The 25,383-nt window shown below is 42.9% G+C and overlaps 1 protein-coding gene across 4 annotated transcripts in view; it reads left to right on the plus strand.

Annotated features, from left to right (window-relative positions):
• LOC309559451 (class I histocompatibility antigen, F10 alpha chain-like) overlaps positions 1 to 25,383 on the plus strand; it is a 751,751-nt gene that overhangs the window by 280,961 nt on the left and 445,407 nt on the right. For 2 of the 4 annotated variants that reach the window (XM_082262721.1, XM_082262720.1), the window contains exons 5-8: positions 1,521 to 1,619; positions 9,987 to 10,019; positions 17,022 to 17,067; positions 19,609 to 19,789. The exons of 1 other annotated variant lie outside the window; for it this stretch is intronic. In XM_082262721.1, coding sequence (XP_082118847.1) covers positions 1,521 to 1,619; positions 9,987 to 10,019; positions 17,022 to 17,065 — 176 coding nt within the window. In that variant the 3' untranslated portion in view covers positions 17,066 to 17,067; positions 19,609 to 19,789. Of the gene's footprint in view, positions 1 to 1,520; positions 1,620 to 9,986; positions 10,020 to 17,021; positions 17,068 to 19,608; positions 19,790 to 25,383 lie in introns of those variants that run through there. One more of the 4 variants, XM_082262718.1, reaches the window with a different exon arrangement.

Genomic DNA, 25,383 nt, shown 5'->3' on the forward strand with positions numbered 1-25,383 from the left:
ATGCCTCCTTTGGCCGCAAAGCTCTCAGTGCGGCAGTGCCATAGGGGACCCTTGTTTTTTTGTGGGTTCCTGGCTGTTGGGGTGTTTATCCCCTGGATATTTGTTTTCCTGGGTGGTTGCTCCTGTTGAGCCTTTTCTATTGCCCAGAAGGTTCTCTTACTGTGCGTGTAAGGTTCCTTTCTCTGATGTGGGTACTGCGTTGCCTTTTTCTACGGTTGCGTCTCCCACCCCTCATGTCTACACTGCTTTGGGACATCCCTATAGTGATGACTTAGAGGAGGCGGCGTCTGTCGGAGGACGTAAGAGAAAACTGAATTTTTGTAAAATCTTACCGTAAAATTCCTTTCTCTGAGTCCTCCGACAGTCGCCACCCCCGCCCCTCTTTTGGGGTTTTTTCTTGTGCACCTACTGCTATTCTACCAAACTGAGTTGGGAGGGATCACTGTAGGGGGGTATTGACCAGTGGGACAGCCCCCATGGGTGTGTCTATGCTAAATGCTTTTGTTCTTTTGACTAAGTCTTATGCCTAGCTACTCCTGTGGAGCGGAAGTCAATACCCAATAGTGATGACTTAGAGGAGGCGGCGACTGTCGGAGGACTCAGAGAAAGGAATTTTACGGTAAGATTTTACAAAAATTCCGTTATGTCCACTAGATGGAGCTGATGATCATAGGAGACAAAAAATACAGCGATTGTTCCTTGAACCTGTGTGAATGCTTAAGACATCCGCACAGCAATTTTTTTCATACAGAGACTCCATAGTGTGTCTCTTCTGCATAAAAGTTTCTTACCTTCCTGTTTTCTCTTATGTGTGTACACTCCGTCTATACACATCACACAGCGCTGTATAGGAGGGTATTGGGAAATATCTGTCTTCTCTTCTTCACTCATTTCATAGCAGCTTCAGTCTTCTATATTTTTAATAAACTTGAATTGAAACCCCCCCATAATAATTTAGCCTGTAATTTGTATTTATTAGTTCCTTAATCCAGTTTTACATTTTACATACAGTTTTATATTGTGCAGGAATAATTCATTTTAAGGTGGCCAATACTTTTCATAATTTTGAAAAATCAATAATTTATATTGGGGGGTTGCCAAACTTTCTAAATAAGGTGCCAGTTTACTGTTCATCAGACTTTAGGGGGGTCGGACTGTGGCCATTAGGAGTAAAAATTGTCCTGGCACCAGTGGGAGTAAACAGTGCACCTTTGGTATTAGGGAGAGGAATATAGCCCTGCCATTGGTGTCATTGGAAGGAATAGTGCCCCATCATTAGTATTAATGGGAGGAATAGTGCCCCATTGTTGGTGTCATTGGAAGGAATAGTGACCTATAATTGGTTTTAGTGGGACTATAATGTGGAATTGTACCCCATTGCTGGTATCAGTGGAAGGAAAAGTGCCCCAAGGGCCAGATAAAGGCAAGCAAGGGGGCACAGTTTGGAGACCACCGATTTATATACAAGAATCCCAAATCTCTCTAATATCTCATCTTCTCTTTATGTTTATCTCTGTCAGATCCACCAGGCAATGGCCTCTCACTCGGAGTGATCATTGGTGCTGTTATTGGAATCATTGTTCTTCTTGCTGCAATTATCACAGTTGTTGTTTGGATAAGTAAGTATAAGGATTAGTAAATAATAATTTGTATCTGCACAGTCACTCACAATAGATTTTATTTATTTTTTAACAGGTAAACTTTTTATTGAGTTTCATATTAATATACAATATACTCTCAGCATTCACCATACAGTTAGTACTTTCCAGATTAATTAGAATTGCAATTACATTACATTGCCCAATCAAACAGTCTTTCTTTGAAAGACAAGGATCCCATACATATCATAATAAGTGTCAAGGGGTGTAGCCTCATTTTTCCATGTGTACATTTTATATAAAGAACCATTCATACCTTATAGTAGTTGTAAACCCCAGTCATGGAATTTGAGCAAAGCACATATAACTGCAGTGTTTACTTATCTCTTTCCAAAGCTCTAAGTGTCATTTCTCTCTGGTGCTTTGTTCCTCTGAGCATGAGTCACTTCTGACAAGTGTTTCTGACACTCTTTTTTTTATTTTATAGATACTTAGAGAAGTTTTCCTGACACATGAGATACATCTGTGAGGGGAGGGAGAGCTCAGCAAATGACTTATCTATTCAGAACACAGTTCTGCTGTGTGCAGGGGGGTGTGTGTTCCTTTCCTCCAATCAGCTCTCACATACTGTAACTGCAGCCTCTCCGCCCCCTCCTCTGTGCTGCTGACAGAGAAAAAAGATTTTTAACACAATCTGCCTTTTTGATATAGGGGGTTGGATTCATCTGTGTATCATCTGAGGCTAATCACTTCACTTGGTATATGTGAAGGTTTACATCCATTTCTAATGTGTACTGCTCTGTATAGGTCATGTCAAAGAGGATACAAATGAGGGTAAATAATACACGGGGCAGGGGAGGGATAAAGACAAAATGGAAATATAAGGAGGGGGGAGATTTTATTTACTGCTATGCAGTATGTAGGATTTACACACTGGGGGTTATTTACAAAAACTGGAGAGTGAAAATCTGGTGCAGCTCTGCATAGAATCCAATCCGCTTCCACTTTTTACTGCCAAAGCTTAACTGAACAAGCTGAAGTTAGAAGCTGATTGGATTTGGTTATTATGCACAGCTGCACCAGATTCTGGGTGCAGCAGTTTTAGTAAATCCCCCATTGGATGTCAGTCTGTAATATGCTTTGTACAGTTTGTGTGTAAACTCAGGACTTGTGACTGTCTGCCTATAGACATGAGATAACAAAAGGGAGATCTGGCTGGTTTTAAGCTACAATTGTATGTAAGTATGTGGACAATTAGTGACGGTTTCAACTGAGAATCCTTAGCGGGAGCTGATCAGCGGGTACCGCGGACTTGATGTCTGCTGTCACCTGCCGGTTTCTTGGTACAGAGGCAAACAGAAGTCTGCCTATGAAAATAAGGCAGATTGTCGTTCTGTCAGTAGGGAAGGCATGGACATGGATCCAGGTCTTCCCCTAGTAAAAGCGCCTCCCACACAGTACACAAACACTGGCTAGGCACACACTTAACCTTTTGATCGCCCCCGATGTTAACACCTTTCCAGTCAGTGACATTAGTACAGTGACAGTGCATATTTTTAGCACTGATCACTGTATTAGTGTCACTGGTTCCCAAAAAAGTGCCAGTCAGTGTCTGATTTGTCCACCGCAATATTGCAGTTCCACTATAAGTCGCAGATCACCGCCATTACTAGTAAAAAAATAAATAAAAATTCCATAAATATATCCCATAGTTTGTAGACACAAATCAATCAATATACACTTATTTGGATTTTTCTTTTTACCATAAACATGTAGCAGAATACATATTGGCCTAAAATGATGCAGAAATTAGATTTTTTATATTTTTTTATTGAATATGTTTTATAGCAGAAAATAATTTTGTTTTTTCAAAATCGTCGGTCTTATTTTGTTTATAGCGCATAAAAAAATGTTCAGAGGTGATCAAATACCACCAAAAAAAGCTCTATTTGTGGGGAAAAAGGACAAAAATTGTATTTGGGTACAGTGTCGCATGACCGCGCAATTTTTAAAATATCGCAGTGCCGTATCACAAAAAATGGCCTGGTCATGAAGGGGGAGGGTATTTCTTCCAGAGCTGAAGTGGTTAATTGAACAAGCTGAAGTTAGAAGCTGATTGGCTACCATTCACAGCTGCACTAAAATATGCATTCTCCGGGTTTAGTAAATCAACCCCTAAGCTGGCTGTATTTTATAAGTTTAGTGAAGCACTAAGCAGTAAAGCAAGGATAAGGATGTCACCCCTGGGGATTTCAGTAATGGAAGCTCCCATATCCCATCCTGAAATGTTCCCATTAAATCCAGGAACCAGTAACCATTTTTTGAAGTAAATCTCATTAAATTGGTCCTTAGTTTATAGTACGGGATCCTTTAGGTCTTTGCACCATTTGAATATCATTAGAGCTCCTGAGTCTCCTAAGACTTGTAGCGCCCTGTCACAGCAGATTCTGTAGTCATGCCCCGCCCACTGCCTTCCCATCCCATGCCTTCTTATTGGCCAGTTAGGCAGGTAATAAAATTGGTGGCCAACACAAAGTCATTAGAGATAGGAAAAAGAAAGCCAGAATGTGACTATGAAAGCTTCATTAAGGCCGGGTTCACACTTAATACGGATGCGGCTCACAGCAGGGGTCCGGGGGCGTCCCTGTTCTCCATTTCAGGGATGAATCAGGCCTCAATTTTTGCCTGAATTCGGATCTGAAATGAAGCCAAAGACACACAGGACTCCTGTGCAATCCGCTCCGCAGCCGCCCCGGAGATGTGGGAACCGGCGCCATAGAGAGCCGGTCACACTCTCCTATCATGGGAATTGGATGTGAGGAAACCTGCATCCAATTCACACCAGTGTGATCCCAGCCTTACTGGTTATATAAGGCCTTCTATATACTTGGGGCCAGCAGGCAGTAATACCAGGCTGTTGAGCAGTGTTTTTACCACTCCCTGACCGCCCCTTTATTCTAACACAATGGCTGGAGGGGGCATGTACACATGCGGCAGCCACAGTGCTTTGCATCATGGGCATAGCAAAAAATTATCCCTCCTCACAACACATTGAAGGTAATGACACAACCCTGCAACTCTGTACATTGCACACAGTTTTGGTACAGTGGTGCAGGCTCTGGGTTAAAACAGAACACCTCATATCCACCTGTCAGATGCCCTCTGAAAAGCATTCCACTGTGGATCATTCTTCAGAGGGTGACAGAAGTGTAAATGAGCCCTAACAGTTTAGTAAGGAGTTTGAGAATCTCTGAGCCAAATAAAGTTAATCTGAGGCTTAGAACAGGAACCTGCTTTATGAAATGGGGACCCGACCAGATTAATAGATAATTAATGTGTACATCAAGAAAGGTTCACATATTGAAGGATTTTTAAAATCTGCTGACTTACAAGGGGTTAGGTCCAACAAGTTGTATGCCACCACATGGACTTATCTTTTTTCTTTATGATTTGCAGTTGCAGTGAGTGCCGGGAGTACAGCTATCACTATACTGGAAGCGCTCTGGCAGGAGAGATGCAGTTGCTGTGTGCCCACCCCTCCTCTCCACTCTCCATTCACAGAAAACTTTGTAGTTTGTGAATGGGTTCATATTATACAAAGTCTTCCATGACTGAACAAGTGGAGAGGAGGGACATAGAGAGTGTCTGCATACAACTCTGCAGATTGTATATCTGAGAACCTGAAGGTCCAGCATTGGAGTGTCAAAACTATAGCGATAGCTGTACTCCCAGTTTTTTTTTTTTTTTTTTTCTTAAGCCCGTAGCGTGTGGAACACACTCAAAAGACTCCACCCGGTGCATAAAAAGTGCACACACACAAAGTGAGAACACAAAAAAGCACAGGGTGTGCGACAAACGTATGGTCTCGATCCCCCGGGGCGCAAGACTCCTGACAGGGATTTAAGGTACTTGTGGTCAGTCGGCCGAAACCAAACTGACCCCGTTCTTCAGGGGGACTGCCGAAACAGCCCACCCCAAGTACTAAGTGGAGCTCCCCCGAAGGGAGACCCCATGAGAGAGGGCGTACTAAGCCAGAAGGCCATATCCACCCCCTCCCAAGACTCAAGGCAGGGCCCGAGGACCCACACCCTCCAGTCGTGCAAAAAAGAAAACAAAGGTGACAGTGCAGGTGACGGACTCCAAAGAAAAAGACAGACAAACAAAGAGGTGGGGAAGGGGAAGTGGGGAAAGTGCAATGGTGCCATGTGAGGAACCAAGGCAGGCCTTCCAGCCGGAATAAAAAATTCCTCTGGTATGGATCAGGGGGGACCTGCCACGGGACCTTCGAGAACACCCGACGATAGGCGTGACGCTTGCGACAGTTCGTCGCGCTTTATCCCACCCCTCCATTTCCACACAGACGTCCCCGCTTTACCCGGTTCTGGGGAACCCGGAGTTCTCCCTGGGGCTGAAGGAAGCGGCATTTCGCGGACTGATGTCCCGGGGCGTTTCCCAAGCCACTCACTTCCTCAGGGGGTCTCGGTGGCCAACGATAGAGGAGCTGATGTCGCCTAGCGGCCCCTTTGTGCTGGGATTCTGGCATGCAGCCCAAGTACACCACTATCTTCGCTCCCTGCCGGATCCATCTTCTTTCTCCAGAGATCTCACTCCGTTTGAGGAATACTGCGTGGGGAGCGGGAACCTACCGGGCACGCTGTCTAAATCGTACAGCCTGCTGATCTCCCCGGGGGAAGACTATGTCCTGCCGGGGCTGGTCAAGTGGGAACGGGATCTACGGCTGCACCTTACTCCGGCGCAGCGCCTCAAGGTGTATACCCTGGCTTTGAAGACTCCGACCTGCGCGAAATTGCAGGAGTTAAATTATAAAATTCTCACCCGGTGGTATCGGGTCCCCTCTCTTTTGGGCAAATTCTACCCCGGCACGTCGAACCTCTGCTGGCGGTGCCAGGGTGAAGTAGGCACCATGCTCCATGTCTTTTGGTCCTGTCCTCGAATACGCCCCTTCTGGCGGGACGTCCGGGCCCTTTTGGGGGAATTGTCGGATCGGGAGATCCCGGATACCCCGGAATTCTTCCTGCTCCAGGTTTCCCCTATGCCTATCTCGAAGTGCAAAAAATCAATTATCCCTCATGTTCTGAGCGCCGCGAAGGCTTGCATTCCGGTACTTTGGAAGACGACAGGAGTACCGACTATTGGGGACTGTATGCGCAGGATGGAGGATATAAACAGGATGGAGGACCTCACCCTCACGAGGCAGCATCGCAGGGAACGATATACTCAGATTTGGGGTTTCTGGAATGCCTTTGTGCTATCCGACAAGGGCAGGTCTCTGATTTGCGGTTGATTATTGCTCCGGGTGTGCCCGTGGGTTCGTCCATGCGGGGAGTTTCCCCATCTGGCCCTCTCACCCCCCTTCCCCCCCCCTTGTCCTTTTTCTCGCCCTCTTTCCTCCATTATCCCTTTTTGTGGTATTTGTTTGTGGTCCCGTCTGGGACCCCGTTCTCTTTTTCCTTTTCTTTCTCTTAGAAAAAAGTAGGGAGCTGCGGTTGGGAACGGTTCTTCCTTTCTCATATAATACGGTTTCCTCGCATAGTTGTGTGGGGCCTGGTCATTCATGGCTTAGGGTGGAGGTGCCCGCACCTTCCCCGAATCCAGGGTTGGTTATTGGATTATATCGGGTCATCCTGTGTATTTCGATGTGATGTTATTGTTCACCTATCTGTGTTATGCAATTTCAGTTACAAATATCTGTATGGAACGTGTTTCAGCTTGTTTCTCAACTGTGGTTCCTTTTCTAAAATAAAATATTTGAAAAAAAAAAAATTCCTCTGGTGCAAGCCAAAAGGCCTGTCCCAAGAGGCAGGTGTGAAAAAAAAGTGTGCAGTGACCAAGGTGCCGAAAAAACTCACATCGAGCTGCCCCTCACCAGTGAGAAATTAAGGCACCCCTGGGCTGCCACCCCAGGGGCACTTACACTACGGGCTTTTTCTATCTCAGCCCCCGGCCAGACCGAGTGTAGCCTATCCCCACCAGCAGACATCAGAACCTGGACAGCTTAGAGAGAGCTTGCCTACAACTGGGGACAGGCCCGTCACCAAGCCAGATCAAAACCCAGGAGAGGAAGCCCTCCCCTCGCCATCCTGTTCCTCAGCCCGTTACATCCAGGAGCAGTTCCACCGGGCTCACCCTCCAGACCGGCTTTCTTGCTCCCTTCAAACTGGTTAGGACAGTTCAACCCATTCAAATCAGAAGGCGGCGGGCCCCACATGCTTTCCCAGATGACCTACTCCCCATACCTCAATACTTAGTGTCAAAACTATAGGGATAGCTGTACTCCCAGTGCTCAGTATAAACTGTATATTGTAAATAAAAGAGATAAGTCCATGAGGTGGCATTCACCTTGTTGAACTCGGCCCCTTAACCACTTGCCGACCGGTCACGTTGACCGCACTGCGACAAAGTGGCTCGTTATCGCCCAGCGACGTAGACCTACGTCGCTGGACTCTTCCCCTTGTGGGCGGCACGCGCGTGCCGCCGGAGGCTCGCTCCCGCTGTTTTCAGTCACAGCGGGAGTCGGGCCAGGGGAGGAGCGTCGGTAATCACCGCCGCTCTTCCCCGATCGTCGGGGATCGAGTGTGGAGAACCGCCCGCTTGTGTAAACAAAGCGGGCGGATCTACTAAGTAACAGGCAGGGTGAGATTGCAGGATTCAGCATAGCTGAACATGCGATCTGTCCCTGTGTCACTTAGTCCCCTCCCCCCACACACGTTAGTAAGTACCAGGCATACATTAACCCCCTGATCACCAATAAAAGTTAACCCCTTCCCTGCCAGTGTCATTTTTACAGTAACAGTGCATATTTATAGCACTGATTACTGTAGTAATGCCACTGGTACCCCCAAAAGTGTAAAAAATGTCAGTCAAGGGTCAGATTTGTCCGCCGCAATGTCGCAGTCCCGCAAAAAAAAACGCAGATCGCCGCCATTACTAGTTAAAAAAAAAAAAAACAATAAAAATGACATAAATTTCCCGTAGTTGGTAGCTGCGATAACTTTTGCGCAAACCAATCAAAATACTCTTATTGCAATTTTTTTTTTTTTTTTTTACCACGAATATGTAGCAGAAAACATATTGGCCTAAAATGTTAAAAAATTTAGATTTTTACATTTTTTTTTGGGGGGGGGGGGGGGGGGAATTTCATATACAAAAATGTGAAAAATATTGTTATTTTCTCAAAATTGTCGCTCTTTTTTTGTTTATAGCGCAAAAAGTAAAATTTGCACAGGTGATCAAATACCACCAAAAGAAAGCTCTATTTATGGGGAAAAAAATTACATAAATTTAATTTGGGTACATCATCGCACGACCGCACAATTGTCCGTTAAAATAACGCAGTGCTGAATCGCAAAATATAGCCTGGTCAGGAATGGGGTAAAATCTTCCGGTCTTAAAGCGATTAAAAATACGCTCATTGAGAATTTTTTTGTCAAAGACATGTAGCTAAATACATTTTGGCCTAAATATATGACAAAAATTGAATATATTGGATATTTTTTAACTGTCAAAGTAGAAAAATATTGTTATCTTTTCAAAATTGTCGCATTTTTTTTATTAATATCGCAAAAAATGAAAATCGCACAGGTGATCAAATACCACCAAAAGAAAGCTCTGTTTCTGGGAAAAAAGGACATAAATTTCGTTTGGGTACAACGTTGCATGACCGCACAATTGTCAGTTAAAATCGCAAGTGGCCTGGACGTAAGACAGAAAAATCTTCCGGTGGTAAAGCTTTTTAAAACTGCTGAAATCCCTGAATTTCTTCAGTAAACAAACCTGAGGACACGTGTCTTCCTCGGCAACAAGAGAAAACAGCCAGAAAATGAAGCCGCTTTTTTGGAGCATTGCTTAATCCACTCCTGGGATTTCTGCAGTTATGTCCAAGGCATTACAATTATTAAGGCCTCTTTCACACTTTTGCGACTTGGGACTGCAAAGTCACATGATGAGTCGTTCTCCAAGATTTCCAATGAATACCGTTCATATCTGTGCAACTTCAAGTCACAACGACTTCAAAGTAGTCCCTGCACTACTTTGGTCTGACTTTGATGCGTTTTGAGGTCCATAGACCTCAAGATTACACAGGCATTGCTTCAAGTCCAGTCAAAATTGCAGCAAAATCGCACTACTTTTAGGTCAAACAATTGTGAAAGGGGCCTAAAGCCCAACCATCATATAACAGAGCAAAGCAGGAAGCAGAGCCGGAATATCTAATGGACACATATGGCTGCCCCCATGTACAAAATTACCAAAACAATGATAATTGTGTTTTTCAACTATTGTATATTATCTGGTTGAAAATAGTTAAAATACAGTTTATTATCTGCCATTCTATTTTTTGGTTCCTAACTCCATGTCTTCATATTTCAGAGAAGAACAAGGCTGGCTACAAAAGCACCGACAGTGAGTAATGTTTGCTGTATTCCTCTGTGTAGTATTTTATATTATTATGATTTGTAGAATGTAATCTTTATATAGAATTTTATAAGGATCCTCTAAGCCTGATACAAAATTTATTCCAGACTGCAATGATAACCTCCTCATTATTGTTATTAGTGATTTCCATACACTCTAATGTCACACAAAGTACAGAAAGAAGGGAAAGTGCTCCTGGGCCATTCTGTTTAGGGATGAGGAATGACCTTCTTGGCCTTCTATTGTTACCTGGACCTGTTTGTATTTTATGTTGTTTCTCACCAATCAGTTGGACGGCTTTTGGAGATCCTGTGATAAAGACAATAGATCCTGTGTGCTGTACTGTATGACTAAGAAAATAGGTTTTTCTACCTGTAAAATCAGTTTCTGGGAGTACTGTACCGGACATAGGCCCCGCCCCCTGTTCTTTTCATATCCCTATTGCTTGCTACAAAACTGAGGCCAGCTGGTAGTGGGCGGGGTTATATAGGGGATCCAATAACAATCCCCTGCACATAAGTGTCATTGTCCAACAGGAAAAGTCTCTTATAGTAGATATGGATAATCCCCTTGGAGCCTTGCTGCCCTCTAGGACTGGGGTTGTCCTCAGACTCTGTGGAAATAGATAAACACAGAGGGTGCACTGGCCTAGTGTATTATACAACACCATTTTTATAAAAAGTAAGATCAAATAAATATCTACTCACAGACATATGTGGTTAAAACACCCATCAAGCTACTGATCATGGCTCCACTCTCCCGGGCTGGCCAAAGACTCGAGCTTAGGGGGGACCTCACCAGGGTCCCTTCTGGCTGACGCGTTTCAAAGGTATGTCCTTCATCAGAGAAAAAACCTGATTTTGGCTCTGATGAAGGACATACCTTCGAAACACATCGGGACTTCTCTATGCAAAACGACTGCACAGAGCAGGTAAGTATAACGTGTGGTATTTTTTAAAAATGGAAAAAAGCCTTTAATATCACTTTAAACAAAAAAACACATGCACTGTTAGAAATATATTTGAGACATTATTATTATTATTATTATACAGGATTTATAATAAAGCAGCGCTTTACAATATGAGGGAAGAAAATACAGTTACAATACAATTCAATACAGGAGGAATTAGAGGGCTCTGCTCGTTAGAGCTTACAATCTAGAAATAATTTCAATCCTGCTCCTTCAAATTTTCTCATCACTGCAGTTGAAAACAAACATTGATTTTTTCCTTACTAACAATTAGAAAATCAAATGAACATTCTTAAAATGAAACATTTTTTAATGATTGGTCTACTATTGTATACCCAGCACCAGTTCAAATCCTGTTTCATCATTGCATGTGTGTTTATTTTTGTTGGATATTTTTGTGAATGAGTAGTCAGGGGTAATATGTATCCCTTACTCATTCACATAGGGGAAGGGCTGGATATCTGGGGCCCTCTTTTACATAGGGTTCCCCTTTTAAAATACATTTTTAGGTATTGTACACTATTTTTTTAGAGACCACACACCGCTCCAGGTGAAAATGCCTTCAAAAATCCTCACAGTAACAGCACAGGTGCAGGGTGCAGGCTCAATGTGCAAGCCATGTAGAACAAAAAAGTATGTCTGGACAGCCGCACTCCAATGCAAATATTTATAAATGCGTTTCACACTACTAACAGAGCTGAACGAAATAGCTATGATTCAGCACTGTTAGTTTGAAACGCGTCAGCTGTGTTTGATCAGTACCTCCTGTATGCTGTGAAATTTTTATCCTCTTTTCAATAAATATTTGTATTGGAGCGTGACTGTCCAGACATACTTTTTTGTTCTACACAATTTTTTTGTTTTGCCTGGGTCCCCCTTCAAATCTATATGATATCCTTATCAAGGACAATGATCTGCTATGCGATTTTTGGGGGTCTCTGTGCCATTTCTTACCAAGAAAAGCTGGCAGGGGAATGTCATTTTGGAGCAAATGTTTTCTTTTTTATAAAACCTGACGTTTGCTTATGTACATAAGACATCTTCCACACATAATATTTAACTCTTTCACTGCCACTGACATATTGCATACATTGGCCACAGCGGGGGTTTTATCCCACCCAGAATGTGTGTAAATCTGACAAGTCAGCTGTCAGATGGAAGTGATCTGGTAGCTTTACAGCTGCCCAATCACTTCCACGCATCCTGGCAACAGTCAACCCCCTCGCATAGTTCCCTGCCAGGTTTGCTAGATTTTACACACTCCCCCCCCCCCCCGATTTTTTTTTAACCCCCATCCCCACATACACGCACATAATATAAACACACGCATAAAGTGCGCCAAAGCATGAAAATGTCAACTGCACTACACATTCTATATAATGCCATCCATTATGGAGTGAGAGCAATAATTCTAGCCCCAATATTCACAGTTCACTCTCAACTGAGGACCTGTAGGAGTTTTTAGGGCATCAAATATAGAAAAATTCAGGGTACCAAAGTTTGTTGCCATTTCAGGGGCGCACACAATATTATGACTTGGCATGTCTGATATCTATTTACTTGATGCAACCTCATATTTGAAATTTTATCAAAAAATGAACTCTCAAATTAACTTTAGTATAAGTTTTATTGAAATGTTGTGATTGATAAACTGTTGCGTTAATATGATGTGTCATAAAATAAATTAAACTTCCAATATTTTATTCTCTAGGGTCTCTGCTTTCCGAAAATATATAATGTTTTGAGGGTTTTAAGTTATCTTCAAGTCTGAAATGGTTTTTCAAAGATGTTAAAAAAAAATGCGAAAATGACTCTGGCACTGAAAGTGTTAAAGAATTTTATATTCTAAATGTTTAGAGCTCCCCGAGGAACTGTGTGTGTGTGTGTTTGTGTGTGTCTTTATTTTTCGTTTTCAATGATTTTTATTGGGTTTTTAGAGACAAACAGTAATAAAATGTTACAGGGCATTACATACAGATAGCAGAAACTTCCAAAATTGCATGGCAAAGGAAGCTTGGTAAATAATATAAGCAAGACATTGCACATTCACGTAAATTAGCCATAGTTGCCATGTGCATGGTCATGGAGATTCAAGAACCAGATGCGCCCGGCGATCATTCTGTCAGTTGTCGCCTGGGCATCCCGGAAGGGCACGGGCCACCCCCCCCCCCCACCAGACCGCAAAAACTACACAGGGTCCAGGGGCAGAAAGGTGGGCTCTGCAGCATAGATTACGGAGGGGTGTAACGTTCCCTCCAACCATAACACGGTTAAACAACAGAGAGAGAAAAAAAAAAAAGGGAGACAGGAGAGAAAGACAGTGGAAAAGGAAACTTGCCAGAAAGAAATAGAAGAAGAAGAGAAGAGTATCCCAAAAGGAGATGAGCGCGCTATTGTGCTGCTATGCTATAGGGTCCAGTAAAACAGCCAATGGAGCGGACAGGTAGTGGATCCAGGGTTCCCACGTCTTGTCAAACTGGGCTCTTTTGTCCAAGAGGGTTGCCGAGAGGCGTTCATTAAGCATGATCCAAGTTAGCTTATGCTTTACAAGATCAAATGGGATGGTCGGTGATCTCCATGATCTGGCAACCACCAACCTGGCTGCCATAAAAATAAATGCTACCAGTTTTCTAGCCCTGCTCGGCACAGCCACAAAGGAGCGTCCAAGCAGGGCTTGTTCAGGGGATTTGGGTAAATTGACTTGCGTAAGTGAGTATATAAAGTTATAAACCCGGATCCAAAAACGCTTTACCTTTGGGCATGTCTACCATGTGTGTAATACTGTACCCTGCATACCGCATTCCCGAAAACATGCTGGAGAGCCATCTCAACATATGCCGCAATTCTCACCGGGACCATGTACCATCCCATCAAAACCTTATAATTGGCCTCTATCAATGAAGTATTTATGTAAGATCTAGAGGCACGTTGGGCCATCTGAAACCAGTCGCCCAGTTCAGTGGTATGTGGAGATCCTGTTCCCATTTCTGCATATAGAACAGTTTTGTAGAAGAGGAGGTCAGGATCCCGTAAATTTTTGAGATGTGTCCCGTGTGCTTATCATATGACTCACATAAATATTCCATGTTGAGTTGAGTTAATGTAGATGTTGAGAGGTCAGAGACTGATTGCAGGGATTGCAAATAGTGCGTAATCTGATTGTGGTGGTAAAACTCTGAGTTGGGAAGATGGTATCTTTCTTTCAGTTCAGCCTTAGGTATGATCCCTTTATTATCACAACAATCTGCAATACAAACAAAGCCTTTATTAGTCCACCAAGCAAAGTTGTGAGGGTGGAGACTGGGGATGAAATCTGGATTGCCCGTTATTGGAGCCAAGGGGGTATTGGGGGACTTGAATCCGTGAGTTTTCAGCAACCTATCCCATAAACTCAGAGAAAAGGAGGTAGTGGGGCATAGCATTGGTGGTCTATCTTATGGTTTCACTCACATCAAGTGGCTAATGGGTTTGGAAGGATGTTGCACTGATTCTATTTTCATCCACACTGACTGGTGAAAGGAATGAAAACGGATCAATTGGGACAATTGCGCTGCATAAAACTACTTGACCAAGTAAGGGGCTCCCAGACCCCCACTTAATTTGGACGTGTATAACGTGCTCCTGTTCACCCAAGGTTTCTTCTTCAAGTTCATCTTAAGCATATACATTTTTATTTCCATTGGTACACATTGCCAAGGACAGTGCCCAGCTTTCAATGCCCTTTATTTGACAATTCCTTGCCTGTTTGCCTTGAAAATGGAGATCATTGATTTTCAAGATTTGCCTTTCATCAGAGAGTTTTGATTTAAGGTTTGCTGCAATTCAACACCAAACACATTCGCCCATCACTAATTTGTTCCTTTTTTTAAAATGTGATCGTTCCGGATAGAAACTGTTACATGTTGCTATGATTAAAGTTTGTATTTGTAGATTTTTATCATACAAACATCACCTAACTGACGAACACATTATACTAATATTGTTATTGGTGTAATGAGGAGGAAAGAGACCCATGTTCTTGTATTAAAGTCTGTGCTGGGCCTCGCCATAGATATAGTAGTGATTGCCGCTTCTGCCATCCATCTTGTTACACCATTCAAGTTCTCTGTATACTGGCCATGTGTGAGATTTATCTGATATTACACTTGTGACAGACCCAACCAGGACAGGGCTTTTGGAGGGGACAGCAGGGTGGCCTGTTGCCTTCTTTGGGCCCTGGCTTTTGAGGGGACTCTATTCTTGGGAGTTATGTGCCTGGGGGACCCTTGGAGTGGTCTCCAGACTTTGGGAATCCAGATCCGGGATACAGATTTTGGGTTCTTTGTGCCCAAACTAGCAATGACTGCTTTATACTGTGAGACTCAGAACAGATGGTAATATGATCAGCTCAGACCAACCTGATATTGGGGTCTCCTGATATAATCTGTTTATAAGTTGTTATCTGTGTCTTTGCCCCATTGTGTGCCTCCTAGGTGTGAATTCCCATTTTTAATTGAGTCATCTATTGTTTCTGTCTGTCTGCTCATCTCTTGGACATGTGATTTAATATTGTGTCCACTCTACCTTGTTATGGAACCATTGTGGGATGTTATGTGTTTATGCTTATGATGATGTGTATCCAGGGTTGTGGGCTTGGTGCCATATGGTCTAGGCAACTAGGCTTGTGTAAGTGACTAGTTGTTTAAAGCGGTTGTAAACCCAAAAAACAAAAACAAAAAAACCTGCAAGACAAAGGCACAATGGGCTAGTATGCATCGCATACTAGCCCATTATGTGTAACTTACCTTAGAACGAAGCCCCGAAACAGACCCCCGGACATCGCTGCGGGCGCTGCCATGATCCCTCGCCGTCTCTTCCGGGTTCGGCGGCTCCGGCGTGGTGATTGGCTGGAAGAGACGGCTCCGGCGCAATGATTGGCCGGAGCCGCGATGACGTCACTCCCACGCATGCGAGCGGGAGTGATTTTCCGGCAAGCTCCCGGCAAATAGATTGAAGGTCCCCCCGGACCTTCAGAGCGCATGCGCCGCTCGCGCGAGCGGCTGCATGCACTGTAAATATCTCCTAAACCATGCCGGTTTAGGAGATATTATTTGTACCTACAGGTAAGCCTTATTATAGGCTTACCTGTAGGTAAAAGTGTCAAAAAGCGGGATACTACCGCTTTAAAGCATTGCTCCAGGTTGCTTCAGATAAAAATAAGTCAGTAGCTACAAATACTGTAGCCTCTGACTTCAGGACACTTACCTGTCCAAAAATCCAGCGGTATCTTCACCCGAGCTAATTTTTCAATTGGCTCTTAGGTGCTGTCGCCTCCATTTTGTGTATGGGAAAAGCCGGTTCCCTACTGCGCATGCATGATGCACACTGCGCTTTGTGAATGGCCCAGCATCGGGGGAAGGCAGAGGGGGGGGGGGGGATAAACTTCTGGATGAATTTGCTGCGGCAAAGTCAGCCGGAAGTGGGAGCAGGTACCTGTCAAAACCAGATAGCTGCTCCCCCCAAAGATGCCAAATGTGGCAGCGGAGGGGGGAAGGAGGCAAATAAGCAAATCTTCCCCTTTTGGGTTTAAGCTTCACCGTTAATTAGCTTAATTATGTTGGCTGTTCCTTAGCTATGTTAATTATATTCATGTTCACAGTTTGCATTGTATACGATAATGTGATCAGGCTCTATCTGATCTTGTGCTATATATTCTGTGTGAGTTTACAATAAACAGTTCTCAAGTTTCAGTTTGCACCTAAGCTAGTGGCGTCTAGTCCTTGGTTGCTCAGCCATAATACCTGGTTCCTGGGTCCAGACTGGAGGAAGCTGAATACTGACGGAAGCACCCAAGCTGGATGCTTTATGGTTCCATCACAACCCTGATATAGCCATCTTAGTACTGTCCATAATACTTTTTTTTATTTGCTTTAATGTACTCAATTGTTTCTGTCGCTAGTGGACTAATATGGCTACAATCACCTCGAGCAAGTTAGTACTATAATAGAAGCACATGGTAATCATTGCTTTATATTTTACAGCTTCCGACACTGGTTCTGACAACTCCAAGGAAGTGAAGGCCTGAATGTAAGTTTTGCTACATTTGATTTGACACATGTTGCCCAAAGAAAACATATTAGATACTGCCTCATATGTCCAAGGAAGGTTATAAATCCCATCTTTGACAACATATGGTATTCACTATAAAAATTGTGAACATGAAAATGTTTCACTCTTCTAAAACTGGCTGAACAAGTCAGGAGGTCCTTAAACTCAAATCTTCAGCTACTTCTACCCACTAAGTCACTTGGTGGCCCCCAGATGGTCCTGGGGTAATACAGTTTTTACCCATTTAACCACTTCCTGCTCGCGCTTTAGCCAAAAGATGACTACAGCATGGGCTTACAATGCTGGGAGGGGCGTACATGGACGTCCTTCCGTGTCTGCGCTTCTCATCCATCCCCTGCAGCATGTGGGCAGCGCGCTCTGTGATCACTGAGTCCTTGGGACTCCGCTGATCACAGATCAGGGTAAAGGGCCAATGACAGCTGATCACAGGATGTAAACAGAAGCCAGTTATCGGCTTTTCTTTCCTCACTGTCAGCGTGAGGAGAGAATAAGAAAGTTGATAACCCGCTTCGGCACTGATTATCAGTTTTCTAAATATCAGTGTAGTCCCAACAGTGCCCACCAATAGTGCCAATCTGTGCCCACTATCAGTGCCCTTTAGTGCCACCTATCAGAGCCCTTCGTTGCCCACCTGTGCCGCCTCATCAGTGCCATCTTATCAGTGCCCATCAGTGAAGGAGAAAAATTACCTGTGTGCAAAATATTATAACAAACTATGACATTTTTTTTTTTAAGTTTTCGGTCTTTTTTTTGTTTGTTTAGAAAAAATATAAAAACCCCAGTGGTGATTTGCTTAATGAATAGCACCTTAATGCACCACACCACACTCCGCTCATTACTATAACATATAACATTTAATTGGCCCTAAATGGTACTTTCTTTTTGGTTGAGTCAATAAAAAATTGCAAGCTTTCAAAACAGCTCAGGTCTCTTGTTCAGGTGATGCAAATGTGAGAACTTATCCGTCTCCGAAGCTTGCAGATATATTTTTTGTCTAGTTTTCACAAGTCTTCTATTTTATGTGTAGCACTGCCCCCTAAGGAGTTGCTGAGTGTGGATTGCCCTGGGTTACCAGCCTGTAAAATGGAATCGCTTTAACACTTGGTTCAGACAATGAACAGTCCAGGGGATTTGTTTTTTTGTGTTTTATTTTAGAACTTGGATAGGAGAAGGGATGAGTGGGATACTCCAACTTGAACTATGCACAATTTCTGAGGACAACTGACTGTAGTATGTGCGGCAAGGCCGCTGCTTCACCTTGCCACTGAAGTGAAGTAAAAGATATGTTCCTGAGTGAATTCCTCTTCAGGGTCCTAACCTGGCACCCCCTTTCTCATTTCCAGTGCATGCTAGCCCCTTGTCCACTGACTCTCCACTGGAGTGGTCCCCTTCCTGGACAGACCCCTGGCAAGCTTCCCGGTACTCACGGACACTATTTTTCCCTGGGTTGCTCTGCCTTTAGCTCCACTCGTCAGTCCACTAGGCCGACTGCCTGTGACCACTCTCCTCAGCAACAGGAGGAGAGACAGCCGCCACCCTCCTCCTGGCATCTGGCTTCCCGCCCAAAGACGCCCTGTCACATGTGCCCCCGGCTTTTATGACCTATCCCAGTATGCACTGCTGTTGTGCCCTCCCACTGGGACAGCCACAAAAGCCTGTATGTCACTGGCTGGGTTTCCTCCACTGTCCAACAAACTCCCCATTGGACACAGTGGGGACACTGCCTCAGACCAAGTGAATCACACACGGACACATGTAACAGGCAAAACTACTGATCAGGCTCCCCTGATAAGAAGATGGAGCAAACAATGCTTTTACCTAGCATCTACCTAAGAGGGGGCTACATATTTTAAACTGTTAAACTGTCAAGGTATGCAAAGAATTTTTCATAATTTTAAGCATGAGACGACCGCTTACCATAGCCAATCCTGGTGTGAAAGCGTCAATCAATGCTGCTCCTCAGGCCATGCTCCCTGATATGTTTTGCCCTGACCACTGGGGCTTAAATAACCCCCATGGATGAAGCATGTCAGGGGACATTGCCTGAGGAGCGGCATTGACTGAGGATTTCACATGTATACATCCACACCAGGTTTGGCTATGGTGAGTGGCGGTATCATGCTTAAAGGTTCATTGGTCACTGGATGAGTTTTTCTTACGCTGGCATTCCTACTATCCTGAGTGCCAATGACGCTCTACACCTTAGCCTGGAGCGGCACCACTAAGCACTTATTAAGAAATGTTATATGATCCAAATTAGAGTTATAAACAAAAGCCGTACTATCCACAAATATGGAAGGATGTGTATTACCAGAGTACTGTAAAGCCGATTCAGGATTTCAATGTGTAGAACATGTTGGGTGAAGACTCCATTTTACATTGGATGAACACTGTACCTTTCCTCACATTTATGGATAGGACTGATAATAAAACATTTACTGAGAGTAACAAAACTTCTGATATAGGACTATATAAATATATACTTTTTGTTCTTTGCAGGTGCACAAAGGAGAAGAATGGAGACTGTTTTCTTTATTTGTATACAATTCTCGCTTTGCTTCTTTCTTTTTAGAAATACGCACTTTGTGATTAAGGAGAACCTGTCATATTCCAGAATCAGTATAAATGCAAACATAATTAGTTGGTAGACATCATGTGCTCTTCTATGATGTTAGGATTTTTACAGGGGCACTTTAAGTATTATACATTCAGCAGCTGGTGGGATCTGTGGCAGCCATTCATTCTGCATTTTTTTAGAGGTGAAATTCCATGGTTCTTCATATCCATGGCTGATTTGATATTGTAATACAGAACACTGAGGTCATCTTTGTGAAAAGTATTTATTACATGTTCCATTATGCCTACTAAATTATTAACTGTGTCCAATATAAATGTCCATACTATACTGGTAGCCATGTTGTCATCCAGAGTCCACCGTTGTCCTCCTTCTGAAATGTGCCTAAAATAAGAACTGCTGTGTTGACCACAGCCACCAATTATATTTAGACTTTCATATCACAGCCAGTTGTACGGCCAAGAAATGCCATCATCGGCCCAATTTACTGGTAATCAGCATGTGCACAGGGAAATCTCAACTCTGGAACCCAATCCATTATTTAATGGGCAGGAGAAAAACTGATTTCAGGATAACTACTTTGCCAAATATGTTAAAGCTCTGGCCGTGTGAGATTGAATGAGCCTTGTAAATGATCTGGCCGGATGAGATTGGTTTCTCCAATCTGAGGCTCATTCAATCTACAAACATAGGACCAACCTAATCAAAGAAAGGAATATGGTTATGCAAACATTAATTCATTATTTGTAGATAATTGAAGACCACTGAATATGGAAATCATGGCTGCCAGCAAAGTCTGAAGGTTTTACTTTGCGGAAGTTATTACCTTGGACAGGAATGACAGAATTAGATAGAATATTGGCAAGTGGATTGGTAGCTCTTTCCTAGACTACTAGTAGTTCAGGCAAGTCAATATTGCAGATTTCTTTAGGTGATCCAATCTCTTACTCCAATCCTGATCCCTTTGCAGTTTAGTTAGTGTCTGCCAATTTAAGAAGCCCATATTCTAACTCATTCTGGTACTACTCTATTAAAGCAATTATGTCAAAAGGAGATAGTAATCATGTCCCCTAATCTCTTCCACCCCCCTTTATGAATAAAACAGCATTCCTAATGGCAAAAAAAAAAGACTGTAGCACCCCAAGCTCCTAAAACAGCCTCTTGGGAAGTCCATTGCTCTCAGGAGCTCATCTAGCTCAGTATGTATAGCAAAATTTAAAAACAAGATTGCGCTCTATGGAAATCCTATGGTAAGTTTATTGTGTGTAGCTGGATGTTTACACAGTCCCTGCCCATTTGCCACACTCCTCTGACAGGTTTTGCCCCTCCAAGGTCTATGATAAAGCCAAAGGATGGGCAGTCAGGGGTTGTGGCATAAAGGTGGGGACTGTGTAAACAGACAGCTACTCACAATAAACTTACCAGTAGGATTTCCATGGAGTGTGGCCTCATTTTTGAATTTTGCTTAACATTCCTAATGGATTTCACATTCTGCTGACCACAGCTAAAGAACTTAGTGCTGCTCAAAGAGCAGGCTCTTCAATTGAACTAGCACAGAGTGTGAAGGGGCTCATTTACTAGTTGACTAAACTGGGAGTAGATTGCAACTATGCACTGCAAAGCTACTACTAGCATCTGCTTCACCAAAGTGTTGTGACATTTGCTAAAATTCACTCATTACTAGGCATGAATAATAGTGACAAGTTATCTAGTGTTCTTCCTTATAGTATTGGATCTGTCAGAAAGGTGGATTTGTGTGCTGTTTGGAAGATGGATCTGACATTAGTCCTAAACTATTGAACTGTGCCATGATATCTGTGCTAATTTTCTATGACTGAGGATTCTAATTGTCGTATATGAAGTGACATTTTTGTAGGATTATTACCAGCAGCGCACCCTGGATGTATATACTGGGACAAAATAAAGTAATAGGTTGCTTAAATATTTAAACTTTACCTTTCCACTAGATAAGTAAATGATAATTCACCTTATGACAGGTTTGCTTTCATTATAGAATTTTTATAGATGTTATGCACTATGTTATTACTGACTGTTTTAGTCTTAAGTAAACCTAGATTTTGCCCATACTAAGTAAACTAATGGGTTCACATTACTCCATAGAAAATCAGCAGTATGTACCTTTCACTTTTCAAAGATTTCTGCATTTTTTGAGTTGCTCAATCTACACAGAGGCTGCACATAATTTGCCTTCCTATGTGTGATAGGCTGCAGACCTCAATGTTGGCTATATAAGCTCCATGTTCTGCAGCAAGAGTATGCAGGTATTATTTCACAGGACGGCTATAGATCAGAGTGGAACAGAAGTACTTAAGCTCAACCACAGAAAGCATATGTACTGTGTCAGGGAGGTTGGACACTAATGCATTCATGGGAACCGAGGTTTCTGTACTCATTGCACACTTCCAGCACAGTAAGCGAACTGTCATAGACCGTTACCTGATCTCTGTTTATGATTGGGAGCCAGCAGGGAGGGCTCTGACCTTGTGACCACTATGACAGCCAACCATAGTAATCACATAATGGAGAAGATACACCACCTGGTAGTATTACCCTGTTGAAGGGCCACCAGGAGGGAGGGCAAAGGGGATAAATACAGCGGCATCACTATGGGGGTGTGGATCGCACCCTGGTGACACCCGCTAGAGGGGTGACCCCATAAAGTAGCACTGTGGCAGGCTAGGGGGGGCAGCTGTGCAGATGTGCTTAGCCTGCTCAGTGCCTTACTGACTGTCCTACTTTGACTCCGTAGCGGCAGAACAGAGCACAGATAAATGTGGCAGGCTAGTGGGGGGGCGACACCATGGTTTACCACACCAGGTGACACCAACCCTAGTGACGACATTGGACAAATACTTGTTTTCATTCCTTGGACTAACGTGTACCTGTTACTCTACATAGTATGGCCAAAACACAGGTTAACTTTAAGATATATATATTTAAAAGTTATCTACAATCAGGTTTTGGGGTCTTTTCTGTTTATTTTATTTGTTTTAGGATCAGGATTTTTACAAAAAATGTAATATAGATTTTGTGTCATATAATTATATCCAATTTTCTTCTCTCATTGTTCTATATTTACGTATAGTATTTCAAATTAAACATCTATGACTGGGAAATGTCTAAGATGCAATGTCTTTCGGTGCCCTGGTATGTTTATATGCTTGCTCCATACGTGTTTTATTGGCATTGTCTGTACCTGTTTTATCTTTTGTTGGTTGAAAAATTGAAAAATAAATACCTTTCAAAAAAACATCTATGACTGGAATTATTGTTTTATATTTCTTCAATATTAAGTGATTGCTGTACTTGACGTTAAAGATTCTGAATGTACGTTAAATGTGTTTTTTATTGTAATTTTCATTTGTAGGTTGATTAAATAAATTTTACCTTTGGAAAATGTAAATTACATTACAACTGTAAAAACAAAGAAAGGATGATGGGGGTGGGGGATCGCTGGAGGTAGGTTTTAACCCTTTTGTTGCAACAGCCAGGAGTGTGTGTAAGGCCTCATTCACATAGATGTACTTAACCATACACCCATGTAAGGGCCATTTTTTGCCTTCATGGGGTACAGAGGTGTTCTGTGTTGGCATTCCCTATCATGTTGATTGGGACACAGCAGCTTCGTGGACACAGTCGCTGCTCCCAGTTTCACATGCGTGTGGGTGCAGTTGCATGTCATAAAACATACACTCATTTGGGAACAGGCACCACACCGACACAGATGTGGGTGCAGCTGCTGTGTCCCAATTCACATGGATGGTCTGCAGTTAGATGCATGGAACCTCTGTGTATCCATGTGCAGGCAAAATATGGCCCTTGTCTGTGTGTGTGCTTTGCCGGTGTGAATGTGGACTAAAACCCCATATGACATATCTCGGTGGCAGAAAGAGAATTAAATAGAAGTATGAAATTCATAAAAGGCAGCGCTAACAGGTAAAATAAATAATCCGTGTATACTATAATAAATTAGTAAATAAAGTGCACAATGTGTTCAAAATAATTGCAAAATAGATAAAAATTCATCCATAATAAAGTGCATAAGTGAAGTGCAATTAAATGTCCATCAAGCAATCGTATATATATATTGGTGCAAATATAAATAAATAAAGTGCAGTCCAAAAGGTGGTTCCCTCAAGGGAACTAAGGTGCTGGAAAGTGCTTATATACTCCACGAAAAGTGCCCAGGTGCTCTCAGGATGAAGACCCCTTATGGGGATACACTCACTAAATAAAGGAAAAAAGGAAGCCTTAAGCTCACACAATGTCCCCTGGACGGATGGATGGATCCAGCACAGCCTCTTTAAGGATGCCTTTATCTTAACTCCTCTCCACTTAATTCACGACCATATATTATGAAGGAGAAAGGAGCCATACATAGTGAAGCCCGTAGATAATACTACTCACAAGCGTTGAAATATTTCGAGCATTGGTTACATCCACATAGAAGTCATTCCACTTCCGCGTATGCTGCCTGCGTGCGTTCCACGGTGGTTTACAGGAAATTACGTCGTGCATTGCTCCGCTGCCCGGAAGTGCGTCGTCTCGTTTCGCCCACCTTTTTTGGGCGTTATCAAAGATCTGGTCTTTGATCACGCCCAATAAAGGCGGGCGAAATGCTTTGCCGCACTTCCGGGCTGCGGAGCAACGCATGACGTCATTTCCTGTAAACCACCGTGGAACGCACGCCGGAAGCGTACGCAAAAGTGGAATGACTTCTATGTGGATGTAACCAATGCTCGAAATATTTCAACACTTGTGAGTAGTATTCTTTATGTTTTTTTAATAAATTACCTACGGGCTTCACTATGTATGGCTCCTTTCTTCTTCATAATATATGGTCGTGAATTAAGTGGAGAGGAGTTAAGATAAAGGCATCCTTAAAGAAGCTGTGCTGGATCCATCCATTCGTAAAGGGGACATTGTGTGAGCTTAAGGCTTCCTTTTTTCCTTTATTTAGTAAGTGTATCCCCATAAGGGGTCTTCATCCTGAGAGCACCTGGGCACTTTTCGTGGAGTATATAAGCACTTTCCAGCACCTTAGTTCCCTTGAGGGAACCACCTTTTGGACTGCACTTTATTTATTTATATTTGCACCAATATATATATACGATTGCTTGATGGACATTTAATTGCACTACACTTATGCACTTTATTATGGATGAATTTTTATCTATTTTGCAATTTTTTTGAACACATTGTGCACTTTATTTACTAATTTATTATAGTATACACAGATTATTTATTTTACCTGTTAGCGCTGCCTTTTATGAATTTTAACTTTTCTGGTGTTTTACCTAGTGAGTAGCAGCTTCAGGATACACTATCAATTTATTTTAGATATTTATTTACACTTACGATTTATACACTATCTTAGCGCGGGTTTTAATTTTTTAGTCTTACACATAAATAGAAGTATGGCCAAAGTTCCTTTGGCCATATTTCTCATGTGGGTCAAAAACTGCACTTACTTTTGCACTCCCGTAACCCAGAATGAGCCAATAGCGGACTAAAGCCCTGTCATCTGACATCACAAAGCCACTCCAGACCCTGAGAGGATCCCAAAAATAAAGTCGGGATCCACCCAGATTCATGAAAGACAGCTGGCTGAGCCTCTCAACATGCAACTGAGAGCCTGAGCCAGCCACTCCCATTCCCTCTCATGCCTCGTCCTCCAG

This window comes from Pelophylax lessonae (genome assembly GCF_965119305.1).
Source record: "Pelophylax lessonae genome assembly, chromosome: 7".
NCBI lineage: Eukaryota > Metazoa > Chordata > Amphibia > Anura > Ranidae > Pelophylax > Pelophylax lessonae.